At 40.7% G+C, this 13,819-nt stretch overlaps 1 protein-coding gene across 1 annotated transcript in view; it reads left to right on the top strand.

Moving 5' to 3' along the window:
* SUSD5 (sushi domain containing 5) overlaps nt 1-13,300 on the top strand; it is a 47,490-nt gene extending 34,190 nt beyond the window's left edge. The window contains exon 5 of the mRNA XM_068152638.1: nt 9,865-13,300. Coding sequence (XP_068008739.1) covers nt 9,865-11,147 — 1,283 coding nt within the window. The 3' untranslated portion in view covers nt 11,148-13,300. The remainder of the gene's footprint in view (nt 1-9,864) is intronic.
* Nucleotides 13,301-13,819: the final 519 nt, after the last annotated feature.

Below are 13,819 nucleotides of genomic sequence, written 5' to 3'. Positions count from 1 at the left end.
CAGTGAAGTTCTTGGTGAATAGCATCTCTCAGCTGGCCCCACAGGGCTTTTACAATCCTACTAGCAGACGTTTCCAGTGAGCCACAGGAGAGGATAATTCATTCATACTCATGTGCATAAAGTTTCTTTCTGGGTAGAAGAAGCTATTTGAATTTCTTTTAATTTTTTTTAATGCCGTACTTATTTTTCCTGTAACCAGTAACCCCATTGCAGGGATTTATTGAGTCTTATCCAGGATTATCATTCAGCTTCTGACTTCCAGTTCTTGATCATTTTTCTTTTTCCTCCATTATTCTTTTTCCTCAGTAGAATCATAGATGTGAAGAGTGCTTTGGGTTGGAAGGGAACTTTAAAGGTCTAGTCCAATTGAGCATAGTTTTCACTCCGTGGAAAAAAGCCCTTGAGAAGATTCTTCATCTTCCTCTGCATATTTAATACCAAAATCAGCCCCTTTATGGAAATCAGCTGATTGCAATCTTACATGTGCTCATTCTGTGGCTGGATGAGGTTTGTAGCTTCTCAGTGTGCTCACTTTGTGTGCTCAAGGAAAGGGATTACTAGGGACTTCACAAGAAATACCAGAGGTAGCTCAAAATCCATTGCCCAGGCAGCCTTGGTGAGCCAAAGACATTGTTTACCAGATGGAGTGTACAATGAGGGTTTTGTACATCCTCTGTTGTGTTTATTTTCACATGAAGCCACAGAGGTGCTACACACCAGGCTACTGAAATGAAAACTTGGTCTTTGTTCTTGCCTCAAGGAATTTAGAACAAGCACAGAAGAAAGCTGGTGTCTTTTTGTAGGCATGCACTAAGCATGGCCTGCATGCAAAGAGCATCTCTCCTTACTATAGATGTGCTGAACTGACTGTGGCTTTACCACCAGGTCCCCAGCCTTACATGTTCTTGTGGTGCTACATGCTGAGGCCCCTAAGAGAACATCCTTCTTAGAGAGAGGACAAGATACTGAGGTGGTACTGTGGCCACATGGAGACAGGGGTCAGTACCTTTCCAGAAGACACAAACACAACTCCCTCCACTTCATTTGATTGTCTAGATTGAATTGAGCTGGCATTCCTTTGGGTGTTCTTGGAATTTTGAGGGGGGAAATGAAAAATGGGTAATACAATAGCAGTCCATCTTATAAGCCTCAGACTTTGTTCACTGGCTCGTAGATAGTTTGACTGATCTGAGCTTTTATTAGCCCTTTCCTACTAATTGTTTTAGTGCTTTTTAACTTCTGGCCATGATAAATGATAAATGGTGCTTCTATTCATTAGCTTAGGAAAGTTAAAGACCTATGTGAATTAGGAGAGCTGCCTGCATCGCAAAAGAAGTCTATGACAAAGTGGAAGAAATAGAGTTTGAGTTAAGCAATATGATGGAAAAGTTTGGGAAAAAAAGATACTATTTTTAGTTTGCCCCAATAAATACTTTCTGAATTCTTGTCTACAAACACAACAGTAGCTACCCTGATATTTACTCCGTTAAAAGGGATGAAAGTGGATTTTCTTACCAAATAACTTGACTCAACAAGTCAGGCTTTTTTGTTTTATAAAATGAAAAAGGTAAAGGCTCTGATAAATTAGAATAATGACACTTCCTGAATTTAAACCTTCAAGAACATCCACCTTTATGTGTTAGATAAGCTCTGCAATAAAGTTTTACTTTTCCTCTTGTTTAAACATAAACTAAATAGCATAATAGGTTCAGGTGTAGATGCAATACAAATTCTGCTCTCTCATGCTTTTTCTCATGTTCGTTGCATAAATCTCAGAATTCTTCTAATAATTAAGAATAATCAGAGTATCTTATTATTTATCTTTTAGAGATCTATCACAATTTCAGGATTCCATTTCTGGCAAAACAGAGAAATTTTAAGCGAAGGAATGGTCAGCTGTTGGGTAGCTGAGCTACCTACACGGGCTGGAGTTAGGATATCCATTTCAGAACTAACATATACCGTAACGCCCAGGGACTTGCAAGGAGTTATTATTACTCCTGAACATATACCAGCAGGCAGTGGAGAAAAGGTCAAATTTGGTTAAACTTATTCTTAGTAGAAACAGGTCCCGAATGTGGATCAGGAAACCAGCTATGCAAAATCATCCAAATGGTGGAGACATAAAAGCAAAAAGGGAATTAAAAAAAGAAGAGGAGAAAAAGAAAAGAAAGGGGGGGAATGAAAAAAAGAAATTATAAGGGAAGGGAAGGGAAGGGAAGGGAAGGGAAGGGAAGGGAAGGGAAGGGAAGGGAAGGGAAGGGAAGGGAAGGGAAGGGAAGGGAAGGGAAGGGAAGGGAAGGGAAGGGAAGGGAAGGGAAGGGAAGGGAAGGGAAGGGAAGGGAAGGGAAGGGAAGGGAAGGGAAGGGAAGGGAAGGGAAGGGAAGGGAAGGGAAGGGAAGGGAAGGGAAGGGAAGGGAAGGGAAGGGAAGGGAAGGGAAGGGAAGGGAAGGGAAGGGAAGGGAAGGGAAATTCCAACATACTCCAGAACTATTTCAGCAGTTCAGAGGATTAAGTGAGATATTGTAGGGAGTGGAGGAGAGACATGGAGGGAGAGAAGGAAAAATTAGTGTCTACATCAAATAAACCAGTGGGTCTGAATCTCCTATAACCCATACCAAACTGGTACTTCATTCTTTCCCTGAGGTTACTGAAAATTTTAACCTTGCCACACAGAGAAATGAAACTCTGTTACATCAGTGTAAGGAAGAAAAAGAATCAGAGAGTTTAAGTTGTGTGTGTTTCACTGTTTTCCCTAGATAAATAGTCAGTTTCCCCTGTTTTGCCTGAGCCTTTCACACAGCAGCGGGGGGGAGGGTGGGGGAGGCGTGGAGAAAAATATTTTTACAAGAAATAGGAAAAGTGTGGCTGTAAAATCACAAACATCAGCACTAGAACTTGGGAGCAGATGCAATAGTGTGGATTATGATTTTTTAAATTATTCAAGTGTAGACTTCATGCAGAGTGGCTTCCTTTGATTAATGTTCTTCACATACTTTGAGGACCTGGGATAGAAACTACAATTATGTCTTCAATTAGTGATTAAATATTCAGCCCTCCTGATCACAATTCTTTAACAAAGGAAGCTTTATAGGAAGACTGAAGTGTGTGATAGTGAGGTTCATTATTTTTTAAAAAGTAAGATTTCAGTGAAAAATAACCAAAAGGGAGGGAACGTAATTAAAACAAACCTGATTTACAGCTGACAGATACTTGGGGGCCATAGAAGAAAGGACAAGAACTGTCAATTAAGGACTCCATAAGTCAGCACACAAAGGGCTTTTTAAGTGCTTTGAGGCAAGAGAATAGCTTTCCTATCACAAAAATTAATCACAGAATCACATTACTCTCAGGGTTGGAAGGGACCTCAAGGATCATCCAGTTCCAACCCCCCTGCCATGGGCAAGGACACCTCACACTGGATCAGGTTGCTCAGAGCCACATCCAGCCTGGCTTTAAAAACTTCCAGGGATGAGGATTCCACCACCTCCCTGGGCAACCTGTGAATGATAGGACTCAACAGAGTATTGGTATCCCTGTTGGCAGAGGATATACTGGCTGATATCTGAGGAAAGATGGTTGTGAAGCCACTTCAGTGGAAGTGTTATGTTTAGAGGCTGGTAAGACAATATGGTTCCCTTGTTGTGCATCTATGCTGGGGGAGCAACTGGAAATGTGAAGTGGTCCCAATGCCTTTAAACCATCACTGGACCATAGGGAGAACTCTTGGATCAGAGTATTGGAAGGTAAAAGGCCTTGCACTGTCTACAGGACAAGGGGCAAGTCACTGCACTACTCTCTGCAACTTATTCCATCCCATCCATGAAAGATGGATAAACATTTATGCAGCTTCCTGAAGTTCTCTGAGATCTGTGGTTCTAATTGCGGATGTTACAGCTGTGCATCACTGTGCTGCTTGGTAGCTGCCACATTTTAATGCCCACCTGTCCAAGCAGGGTGGTAGACCAGACAGCAACATTTGCTTTTTTCCTTTGTCTAAAAGCATTGAGCCTGCTTTACATTCCCAGTTGCTCACCCAGAGCAAATATGGCATCAAAGAACTATCATTATAGCAGTGTCTAAATATAGCTCATAAGTGTTCTTTGAAGTAGCTTTATGATCATCATCCCTCTTCATTTTGATCCTGCCAGAAGAGAAACAGTCCATTCTGGCCCTCAGGATGTGAGGGTACAACCATGCAGCTGGCAAATTCATCAATTACATGAAAAACATGCTTTGTATCTATAGACATGTAATCCAACATACGTGGCAAAATTTGTCTGTGGGCATAACTGACCAAAATCATTCCAGGGTTATATTAAGTGGATTCTGGATACAGCAAACCATGCTGGGAATTCAGAAAGTAGTACACTACAAATGGCTCTAACATACATTGCACACACCAGGTAAGGAACTATAATTTTTTAATCAAGATTCTTTGTAAGGAAAATGTGGCTCTGTATACTTAGTGTTGCCTGCAGTTTCTCATCATGAAAAGATTCTGTGTTCTAGCTGAAAACACAGGGATATTCAAGCCTGAAGGAGAGAAGAGGGAGATACCTGGGTTATGCAGTTTATTATGCAGTGGAGGCAACTCATTTGTTTCACAAAATATATCCTGAAGGTATATATCCTGAAGATATATTTGTGGTAAGGTCTGGAAGAACACATGTATGTGTCATGCTGTGGCTGTCCTGCAGGCACAGAGACTACAGTAACAGTTGCTAAATGACATTTCTGGGGTTTTCTCCAAATGGGCCATAAGTTCAATATCTGAAGCATTAATATTAACATTTCAGTGGTGGTTCAGGTCTGCCTGGCATTAGGCTGCATCCTTGAGTTAGCTTCCTCAAAGAGAAGGTAGATGAGATGGTTGGGAAAATCATGTCACAACCATGCTCTAATACTAGCTAGAAAGAATGTAATCTATTTATCTTTTTCCCTTGACTGCTTTGGGTTTTTCCAACTATAAGCTTGGGGCAGGAGAGTCCTATCTTCAGCACATCTAAAGAGTCCCTGCAGTGTCAGCACTTGGGTACCTGTCTAGTGTCTTCAGAGTTAGTCTTTTTCTGCACTGGGGACCGTACTTCTGATTTCTGGGTAAGGAGAATCTAGATAAGTTTGGCCACCTCTGAAAGCTTCAGCTGCAGTTCTTGGTCTCTTTTGCCTGGTTTAGGTATTCTCATTACTTCAAACTTTGCTTTCTGAGTTGTCAAGAATAGTACTGATTCATGTTATCATGGTCTGTAAGGATGAGCAGCCAGAAACATTCAATTATTTCTCTTTTATTTTTTTAATTGGGAGAGTAAAAGAGAATGTCTCTGGCTTTTGATCTGACTTGGAATGTTTTGGGTTTTTTCTTCTGAGAGTGCAGTGGGAGAGTTGTGGCAAACAAATAAAACCAGCAAAAAAATGTGTCCGTGGCATGTCAAAACAATCGTTATGACAAACTTTGGTTCTCTTTTCAGATCTGTCACCGAGCAGTTGTATTAGATGAGCACAAAGTATTGATCTGGCATGAACTGATTCTGCCAAATTGAATTAGTTTAAAAAATTGTGATGGGTTATATTTATATGAACTAGCTTTCTGATACAACAAAAATCATCCTCTTTTGTAGCTGTTGCAAAAGGCAGCACAACTTCTGCCTGGCAGATTTGAGATACATGAGTTTAGTGTCGGATCCAAATCAAACGGATAATTTGGCCTGCTGCTGTAGTTCACAGATCTGGCTGAGCTTAGGCAAAGGCTACAAAAGGTCTGCGTGCTCTTTGCCTTCCCACTCTTTAAGACAAATGCTGGCTTGTTAATGTTTCCTGAAACTGCTTTAAGATTCTTTGAATAAAGATGTTTTTGTACAGTAGAATTGTTTATGGTGATAGTCTACGTAGAATCAAATTTCAATTTCCTGTACTCCGAAAATGCATCTACAAAATATGCACTGCACTTTATGGCTGTCCAGAACAGCAGCAACCAAAACAGAGCTCGGATGCCGATATGCTATCTAGAAGAAAAATTAAACTGATCTTATACTGTGGAAAACTAGGCTTTTGGAGTTTGCTTCTGTCTATGCTTGGTCACTGTTTTCACATTTGGATCAGAAGTTGTGGAAGATGAAAGCTCTTCAGGACTCAACACTTCCCAGAAAAGACAAGGCTAAATTAGAAGGATTTTACCTTTTAATTGAGCTTCATATGTTTGGTAATATGCTATTTCAGTATCTGTGGCTGTAAAATGCTCATTACAGACTCAGTTCCTCAGATAGAGAATCAAAGCTTGAGTCTGCCTAAAGAGGGTAGACGTGAGATGAAACAATGACCAAATATAGAAAGATTTTGGTCTTGGACTAACTAATTTAACGTCTGTCTCTTCTTAAAACCACACCTGCCTGAATAGGAAGGAAGATGCAATCATTTCTAAATCAGTTGCTAGCTGTTTTAAAAATGTGCATTAGCAGAGGTTTAAACTATTTAGATAAGTGGTAGGGCTGAATCTACTTTGGTTGTTGTTCTTCAGTACTGAGACTAAAATTCAGGGAGCTGGAAAGCTCAGGAAAGTGCTGAAGAGGTGAGCAAAAAGGAATACAAAAGTTGTGCAATCTGTTCCTGGAAAATGGAGTTCCTGACTGACTTAAAATATTGTCATGGTAACACAAACTCACTGAGTGCCAGCCCTGTTGGAAGGTCTGAGGCCCAAAAGAAAGACTAGAGTATTATTGCTGTGTAAGTCAATTCAGGATCATATAAATCAAAGATTTGGAATAAGGGTCTGTATTTCCTTTGATGCTTAGAGAGCTCAATACTTGTTTTCATTCTGGCACCCCATAAGCCAACATTAGTTATGTCGATAGCCTTTGCTATAAACTATACAAATATGGGAGGCTGCATATGAAAATACGTTATAGCAGCTTTACAACTTGGGCCACAATCTGATTGTCAGAAGGAACAAGACTCCCTTATGTGGTGACAAGCAGTGTATAATGAGCTCCATGCTCAGGCTCTCTTCAGACTACAATGGGCTTTTTCTTCCCTCAGCCGAGCATTAAGAAAGCAACGATTCATTTCTGTACATACAGGATCAGGCCCAATGACAGGAGGCTTGATGGAGACTTGATTGATGATTCAACAAACCCTTACTATATTCTGATAGACTGAAGACATATTTTCCTAGGAGCTTGTGCTCATTGTTGATGTGCCTCCATAGGATTTTCTTTTAAAGGGCTGAAAGTACGTGGCAGGAGAGGTACTGCAGGGGAGGAGCTTCAAGTTCCATAAAAAGCATGCTGGTACAGTTGTTAAGCATTCCCCAATGATCCATACTGGTCAATAAGAATACCAGCTGCCCATTCATATTTCTTACTAAGAAGAGGCCTGGAGACAACAACACAAACTTATGAATGTAATTTTTGTTCCTGGATATGCAGGCAGGCACTAGAACACCATAATGTAAAAAGAAATGTTTCATCCTCAGTTGGATTACTGTAATCTGAAAAGTAAATGAGTGGCAAAAATAGAGGTGCTGGAGACATATAGGTAAAGTGACTGGTGTGATGACTCGTCTCAAAAAATAAAACAATTACCATCACAGTTGGTAAATGGTGAGTTCTCTCATTATGGTGCAGGAAAATCTCAGATTCTGCCAGGGGAGGCCTAGGTTGGATATACGGAAAAATGTCTTTAGTGAAGGAGTGGTCAAGGCATTGGAACAGGCTGCCAAGGGAGGTAGTAGTGGAGGTGTTAAAAAAACTGTGTAGACATGGCAGTTCAGGACATGGTTTAATGTCCATGGTGGTGTGAGGTTGGGGTTGGACTCAATGATTTTAAGTCTTTTCTGACAGAAATAATTCTATAATTCTATGGTGTTTGAGTTCATATGTACCTAACAGACACCTACAGGCTGTCCTTAGAGACACTGGGCTTTGGCGAAGCAGGCATTGAAGAGAACAGCTTTTAGCGGGGTGGCAAGAGGGCCAAATTGCTTGAAGCCCCATTTCTGTGCAAAGAAGTAGAAAAAATTCTTTAGTGAAAGTGAGACAAGGGACAAAAGTATGCTAGCATTTGGTGGCTATTGTTAGTGCCACAGAGTGATGGCTAGTGTCATGCAGAGCTTCATAAATAGGTTGGCAAAGTGCTTTGGTTTTCAGAGTCATTAACAAAATCTGAAATACTGATGATAAATATTTTACATTTAGTTAGAAAAGTGAGAGTCCTACTGGTAGGCTTTCCACTCTGAGAGCTAGATTCCCCTGTCTGTTGTGTTGTCTCACCCTATTCCTTTGCTATGAAATGGGAAGACCTGCTGAGAACCTCCAGTTCTCCACCTTGATAGTTCTCACAGAGGTTATGTCACATATTTTGGTTTCCTCAGCATAATTGCTTTGGTTACTGGTAGACACAGATGCTATTCCAAGAAAAATACCTGTTGCTAATATTCATTCTGTTCTGGTACCTGGCTTAAGCTGCTCTGGCAGAAAGTAAGCCGGTGTGAGCTGTGTCACCACTAAGTGTTTTTTTGTCAGGCTGGTTTGACAATATTTCTAATCTTTCTTAAGAGCAGACCAAATATGGCTCTGCCAGAAGTCTGGGAAGCAGTCTCCAAGGAGAATGTGACTCATTCAGAAATTGAGGTGGGCCCCAGATGAAAATGTGAGTCAAATTTGGTTGAGTGTAAAAAAGGCTAAAAAAGATAAGGCTTTATGGATACATTGATTTGTACTACAGCTTCTCCTATTAATCTGTGTTTCCTGTGTCATGCCATGTTGGTCATTTCACTGTCTTCATGAAAGACTGAACACCACAATTCAGTTTGTTTTATTTTCCATATCCCAAGGCACTATTTTCTAGGACTTTTAGACAGCATAAATCTCAGTAATTACATCAACTTTCTATGGAGTAAAACTTGTGTGAGCTGAAAATCAACCACACTGTCTAGTTTGGAAAATTATTCATTGAGCTAAGGCTTTAGAAGAGTGGAATAAATACAAATTACAATGCATTCTATCCTTCAAGTTCCAACATTTGGTTTTATGCTTTGAGTCAATCAAGCCTGTTTTGCTATGACTGATAGGTCTGTTGAGGCATTGAGAGTCTTTCTAAGTCAAACTCATACTTTCTGATGAATCTGTCCCTTTGTGGCATTCAGTTATTCTTTTGTTGGGTTGGTTTGGATTGTGTTTTTTTTCCCCTGTTCAGCAACATTTAGTTTCTTAAAACTGGAAGCCTGAGAGCTGATTACAGGCAGTATTATTTTGACATTTAGGTGTTAGGGTTTAAGTTTTCTATCACTGTAGTCTTGAGTGTATCTCGTTTTCTTCAAATGAAGGTGAACAGAACTCAGTGTCCATTTTGGTGGTGGGGTCTTCTTTGTGCAGCTCTGAAGACCTCTTATGGGGTGAGAAATACCATTCAGCTTACCTGGCTCCAGGTGCTGTATCACTGCAACACCAACATTACTAACAGAAAATAGTGTAATGATAAAAAATTGAACATCAGGTACTGAATGTGATCCCTTAAAATCAGCTGGCTGTAAAACTCAGAGGTTTTTTTTTTTAAGTCCAATTATTAATTAATTTTTTGCTACACATTCCTCTCCACACCTATTTCTTGCTTGAATATACAGTTTTAAATCTGGAAATATAAGATATTAGCAGTTAGCATTGACACCTGTCTTGATTTGTTTTAAAAACTTGATTCTGGCTGTCAGCTTATGGTGAATCATTCCTTCTTCAAGAAAATAACCCTGAATAAAAAACACAGCCTAAAAGTCACTCCTTGCTTCAACTTTCTTCTTGGCTTCTTGTAACAAATGAGCCCAGATCTTTTCTGGAGAAATTAAATGTTTTGGTTTGTTTTGTTTTATGTTCCTAGATGAAACTGAGGCACATATTGACTATGAAGATAACTTTCCTGATGATACATCAATACCTATTATTGAAAAAGAACATATCAATGGCAAAGAGGAAAAGGGGCAGGAACAAGAACCACTTTCCTTCAGCAAAAGTACAGAGGAAAGAAGAACTGGAAGTACCATAGGTGCTACTCAGAACACAGATACTTCTGAAAAAGGAATCAGGGCTCCAACTGAGTCCCCTGTGTCATTCCTAAGCCAAAAAAACTTGTTTTGGTTCCCATCAGAGGCCTTCAGTGCACCTGAATCAGCAAAAGAGACAGAGGATTCCACTAAAGCACAGTTTGCTGAAGGTGATAACCACATTGGAGGGAAGACAGCTTATGATGAACCTGGTGCCAAAGTGTTTTATGACAGTCAGGATTTCCCCATCGGACCCCTTCTCACAAATAACAATTCGAAGGCAGAAGTAGATGCAGGTGCCATTATTGATGAGTCATGGTTAGATGGCTACCCAGTAACACAAGAAGTGGTAGACAATGATGAAGAGGAGGGGGATAAAGTTGATGGTTCAATGGGAATAGATGATGACATCATCCTCACAACTGACCAGCCCAATCACATTGAAGTAAGAAAATCAGGCAATGGTAGTCCAGCCCCAGAGGAAGGTTTAACACAGATTGTGGCAGCAACAACAGGGACAGATGATGAAGGGGCCAAAGAGACACTGGTACCCCTTACATCAGTGAGTGGTTTGGAGAACTTAAGTATGACCAGAAGTTATGATGATGCTGTGTGGGACCACTCAACTACATCCCTGGAACCTGTGACCCAGGAACCCAGTACAACAATGCTGCTGGAGATAACCAGCTTACAAACGTCCGTGTCAGAAACCTCTGTGATGGTCAGCCCGTTCGATCACAGCCGGTTTACAGAGCCAAAAGAAACAACTGCCTACCCAGCACAGGCAGCAGCCACGGCACCAGCTCCAGATGTCGTTACTGACATGTCAGCCCAGGAATTAGATGAGCGGGAAAATCTCACCCAGGGCCTTGGTGAAGAGCCCGCCCCCACTTCTGAGCCTTGTGAAGGAGGGGATTGTTCCAAGTCCAGTAAAGGTGCTATCATAGCAGTAATTGTGCTGCTGCTCTGCTTGTTACTGATTGCAGCTGTACTGGCTGTCTGGTTTTTCAAAAAACGGCAGCAGAAAAATTCTGTCTATAAACTAAATGGAAGGTGTCAGCCCAGACATCACTGCTACCACCACTACCACCACCAGCACATTGAAATGCAGAAAGTCTAACCAGGGGTCTTCTGGCAGAGATGCTAGAAATCAGAGGAAAACCATATTGATGCTAAAGGGATCGTATGACTCATAGATGCTAAAATCCAGCAGTGCAGAAAGCACAAGAGAAAAAAGAACGCTAAAAGGACATAGCAGACAGGAAAGATCTCACTGATTTGAATCTGCAGTTCAGCATATTCAGCCTTTCAAAGCTAAGGAATCCATTTGGCTTCATCACAAAGGGTCTTTCAGAGACATCAGCAGGACACAGTGTGCTGGGTAGGGCATCTACAGTTTGTTCCGCTTTTACATTTTGCTCCCATTAATAATAAATTAATTGATTAATTTCTACGTTACCTGGTTGTAATGGCAGGGCTGGTCAGGCCTTCTTGGTCTGTTCTCAGTGGAAGAGGGACAGAAGGAAAAGAGAAGGATGTTTCTGGAGCAACCACACATTTGGTGTTTGTTCCCTTATTTTGAACCTGCCCAAGCTGACCAGGATGAACCACCATAACCAATGATTACCTGACATACCTAAAAAGCAAGGCTCTTTGCAACCATATTTTACTGGACAGCATTGCTGTGGTTACTAAGGTACTTCAACACGGTGAGTTGAACAAGCCACAGAAGTTGGATCATTATGCTGTTTCTGGGAGGTGTTTTTTAGCCTTAGTGAAGAAGTGCCACTCATACTGAATCATGACATCTGCCTGGAATTCAGAGAATAAGTAAGTGCCATTCTTCCCTGACTATAAGCAGGAGAGGAGTCACAGCACCTTTGATTTCAAGTGTTATGATGAACAGGCTTTTATTACAGAGCAAAACAATAATGAAGCACTTTCCAGGGGAACCCTATATAAAGTTGGCTGCTTTTCTGAACACAACACCAACTGACCAAGATACTGAATTTTAATTCACAGCCAGTAGTACTTCTGGCAGCTGAAGCCATGTATGTAATACTTCTTCTGTATGAACTCTGTGGAAAGACTCATTTTCACCATTCTGCTCTTTCATTGTCTGGAGGGGTGTCTGGTATAGATATCGGCTGTGGGAGATGGGTATCTATTCTGAATGCTACTTATTGTGTTTTTAAAGACAAAGCAAACCTGAGAAGGAGTCACATTGCATCCAGTTGATAAAATGCAAACACTTGGCTTTTAGACTGGGTATTTTTTGTGAGGACACAGAGGCTTTCCCAACACCATGTTCCATTTCCAGTGGTTCTGAAAAGAAACAGGGAGAAAGGTGAGGTATTTTCTGGAGTCATCTAACATGGCTCTTCCTTATTTTTCTGAAGGAACAGGAGAAAGACTGGCAACTGTGAATAATCTGCAGGTCAGAAAGAAATTCCTCTGCCACTCTATTGTACAGCCTTAGCCAATATACACCAGCAGTTCAACACATCAGAATTTTGGAGTTAGAAAAGGTGAGTGAGTTCACTCAGTCTTGTTCTGCACTGTGTCATGGTAGTACCCATCTCCAACTCCATGGAAGGCAGGCTTTATGAAATGGCGTGCAGAAGGGGGCCCATCACACATCAATCTGGGTGCTGGTAGGGAAAACAAGGCCCTCTCAGATGATGTTATCTTGGAGAACTTGATCTCAGAGTGGTAAGAGTTGAATGTAAGTGCCTGGCAAGAGCCATAGTATATAGAAAAGGACAGTAACTGTACAGATGTGTAAATATTGAGTTCTCTGACATATGCATGACCTTATTCTTTTAATGCATTCTAGACTATGGAATAACCTACCATTTATCTTGTGAACTATTTTTTTAACACAGTAACCTTTTTAAGGAAAACCCAACCAATGGATTTTGCACTAAGCAACTTTATGAGGACTGTTAACTAAAACATGCTGTCTGTAATCTCATGGAAACATGCTGAAAAATAAACACAGGAATATCCATTAAAAATATTGCTTAACTGAAAGATACAAGGATGTGTTACAGTTCTGTGTGGCATCATTCACAATGAAAAATCAGTGTATCTGGCTCAGGAGCTGGAGGTGTGAACAAGAGACTCAAAACATAATTGCAACAAACCCAAACCCAAACAAAAAGAGAAAGAGAGAGAAAAAGGAAGCACTTGTCGCATGTCTGCTCTTCAAATCACCCAAGTTTGCCCACATTTATGGAGACAAGATAGGTCTGTCACTTGGATAATTCTTGTAGAAGACACTTTCATATTAAAAAAAATTAGATGAAAAGTGTTCAGCTTAGGCTGCCAGCCCAGTTCTGCTTCAGAAGATCATCTCCCCCCTTTTGCAGCAGCATCTGTTTGCACTCATGTTTTTCACTTTACCCCAATGATTCAGGGAGTTTGGGAAAACTAATATACAGAAGGGGATAAATGGTACTTTTTACTTAGACCTCATTTTGTGTGTGAAACTTGACTACTCAAAGACAGCACAGATCACAGACAATAAATATAGTGGAGTAAATACAAAATATGAATATGATAAGATCAAAATACAGTAGGGGATGGGTTACTGCTTACAGGAATTAAGAGCTGAAAGTGCCAGCTGTGGCTTGAAATTAAGAAGGGAGAAAAGGAAAGGGGGAAATATGGGGAGTGATTTTCTGATGATGACATGCAGTCATTAAGGGACTGACCTACTGCTCTTTGAATAGATGTATTGCCCTCTCCTAGAGAAGCCATATATTAAAACAGGCTGGCCAGAATCAGCTC

This window comes from Melanerpes formicivorus, unplaced genomic scaffold (assembly GCF_026170545.1).
Source record: "Melanerpes formicivorus ecotype bairdi unplaced genomic scaffold, bMelFor1.0.p_v2 SCAF_24, whole genome shotgun sequence".
Taxonomy (NCBI): Eukaryota; Metazoa; Chordata; class Aves; order Piciformes; family Picidae; genus Melanerpes; species Melanerpes formicivorus.
Note: the sequence above shows the minus strand (reverse complement) of the source record. Positions and strands in the feature narration are given on the sequence as shown.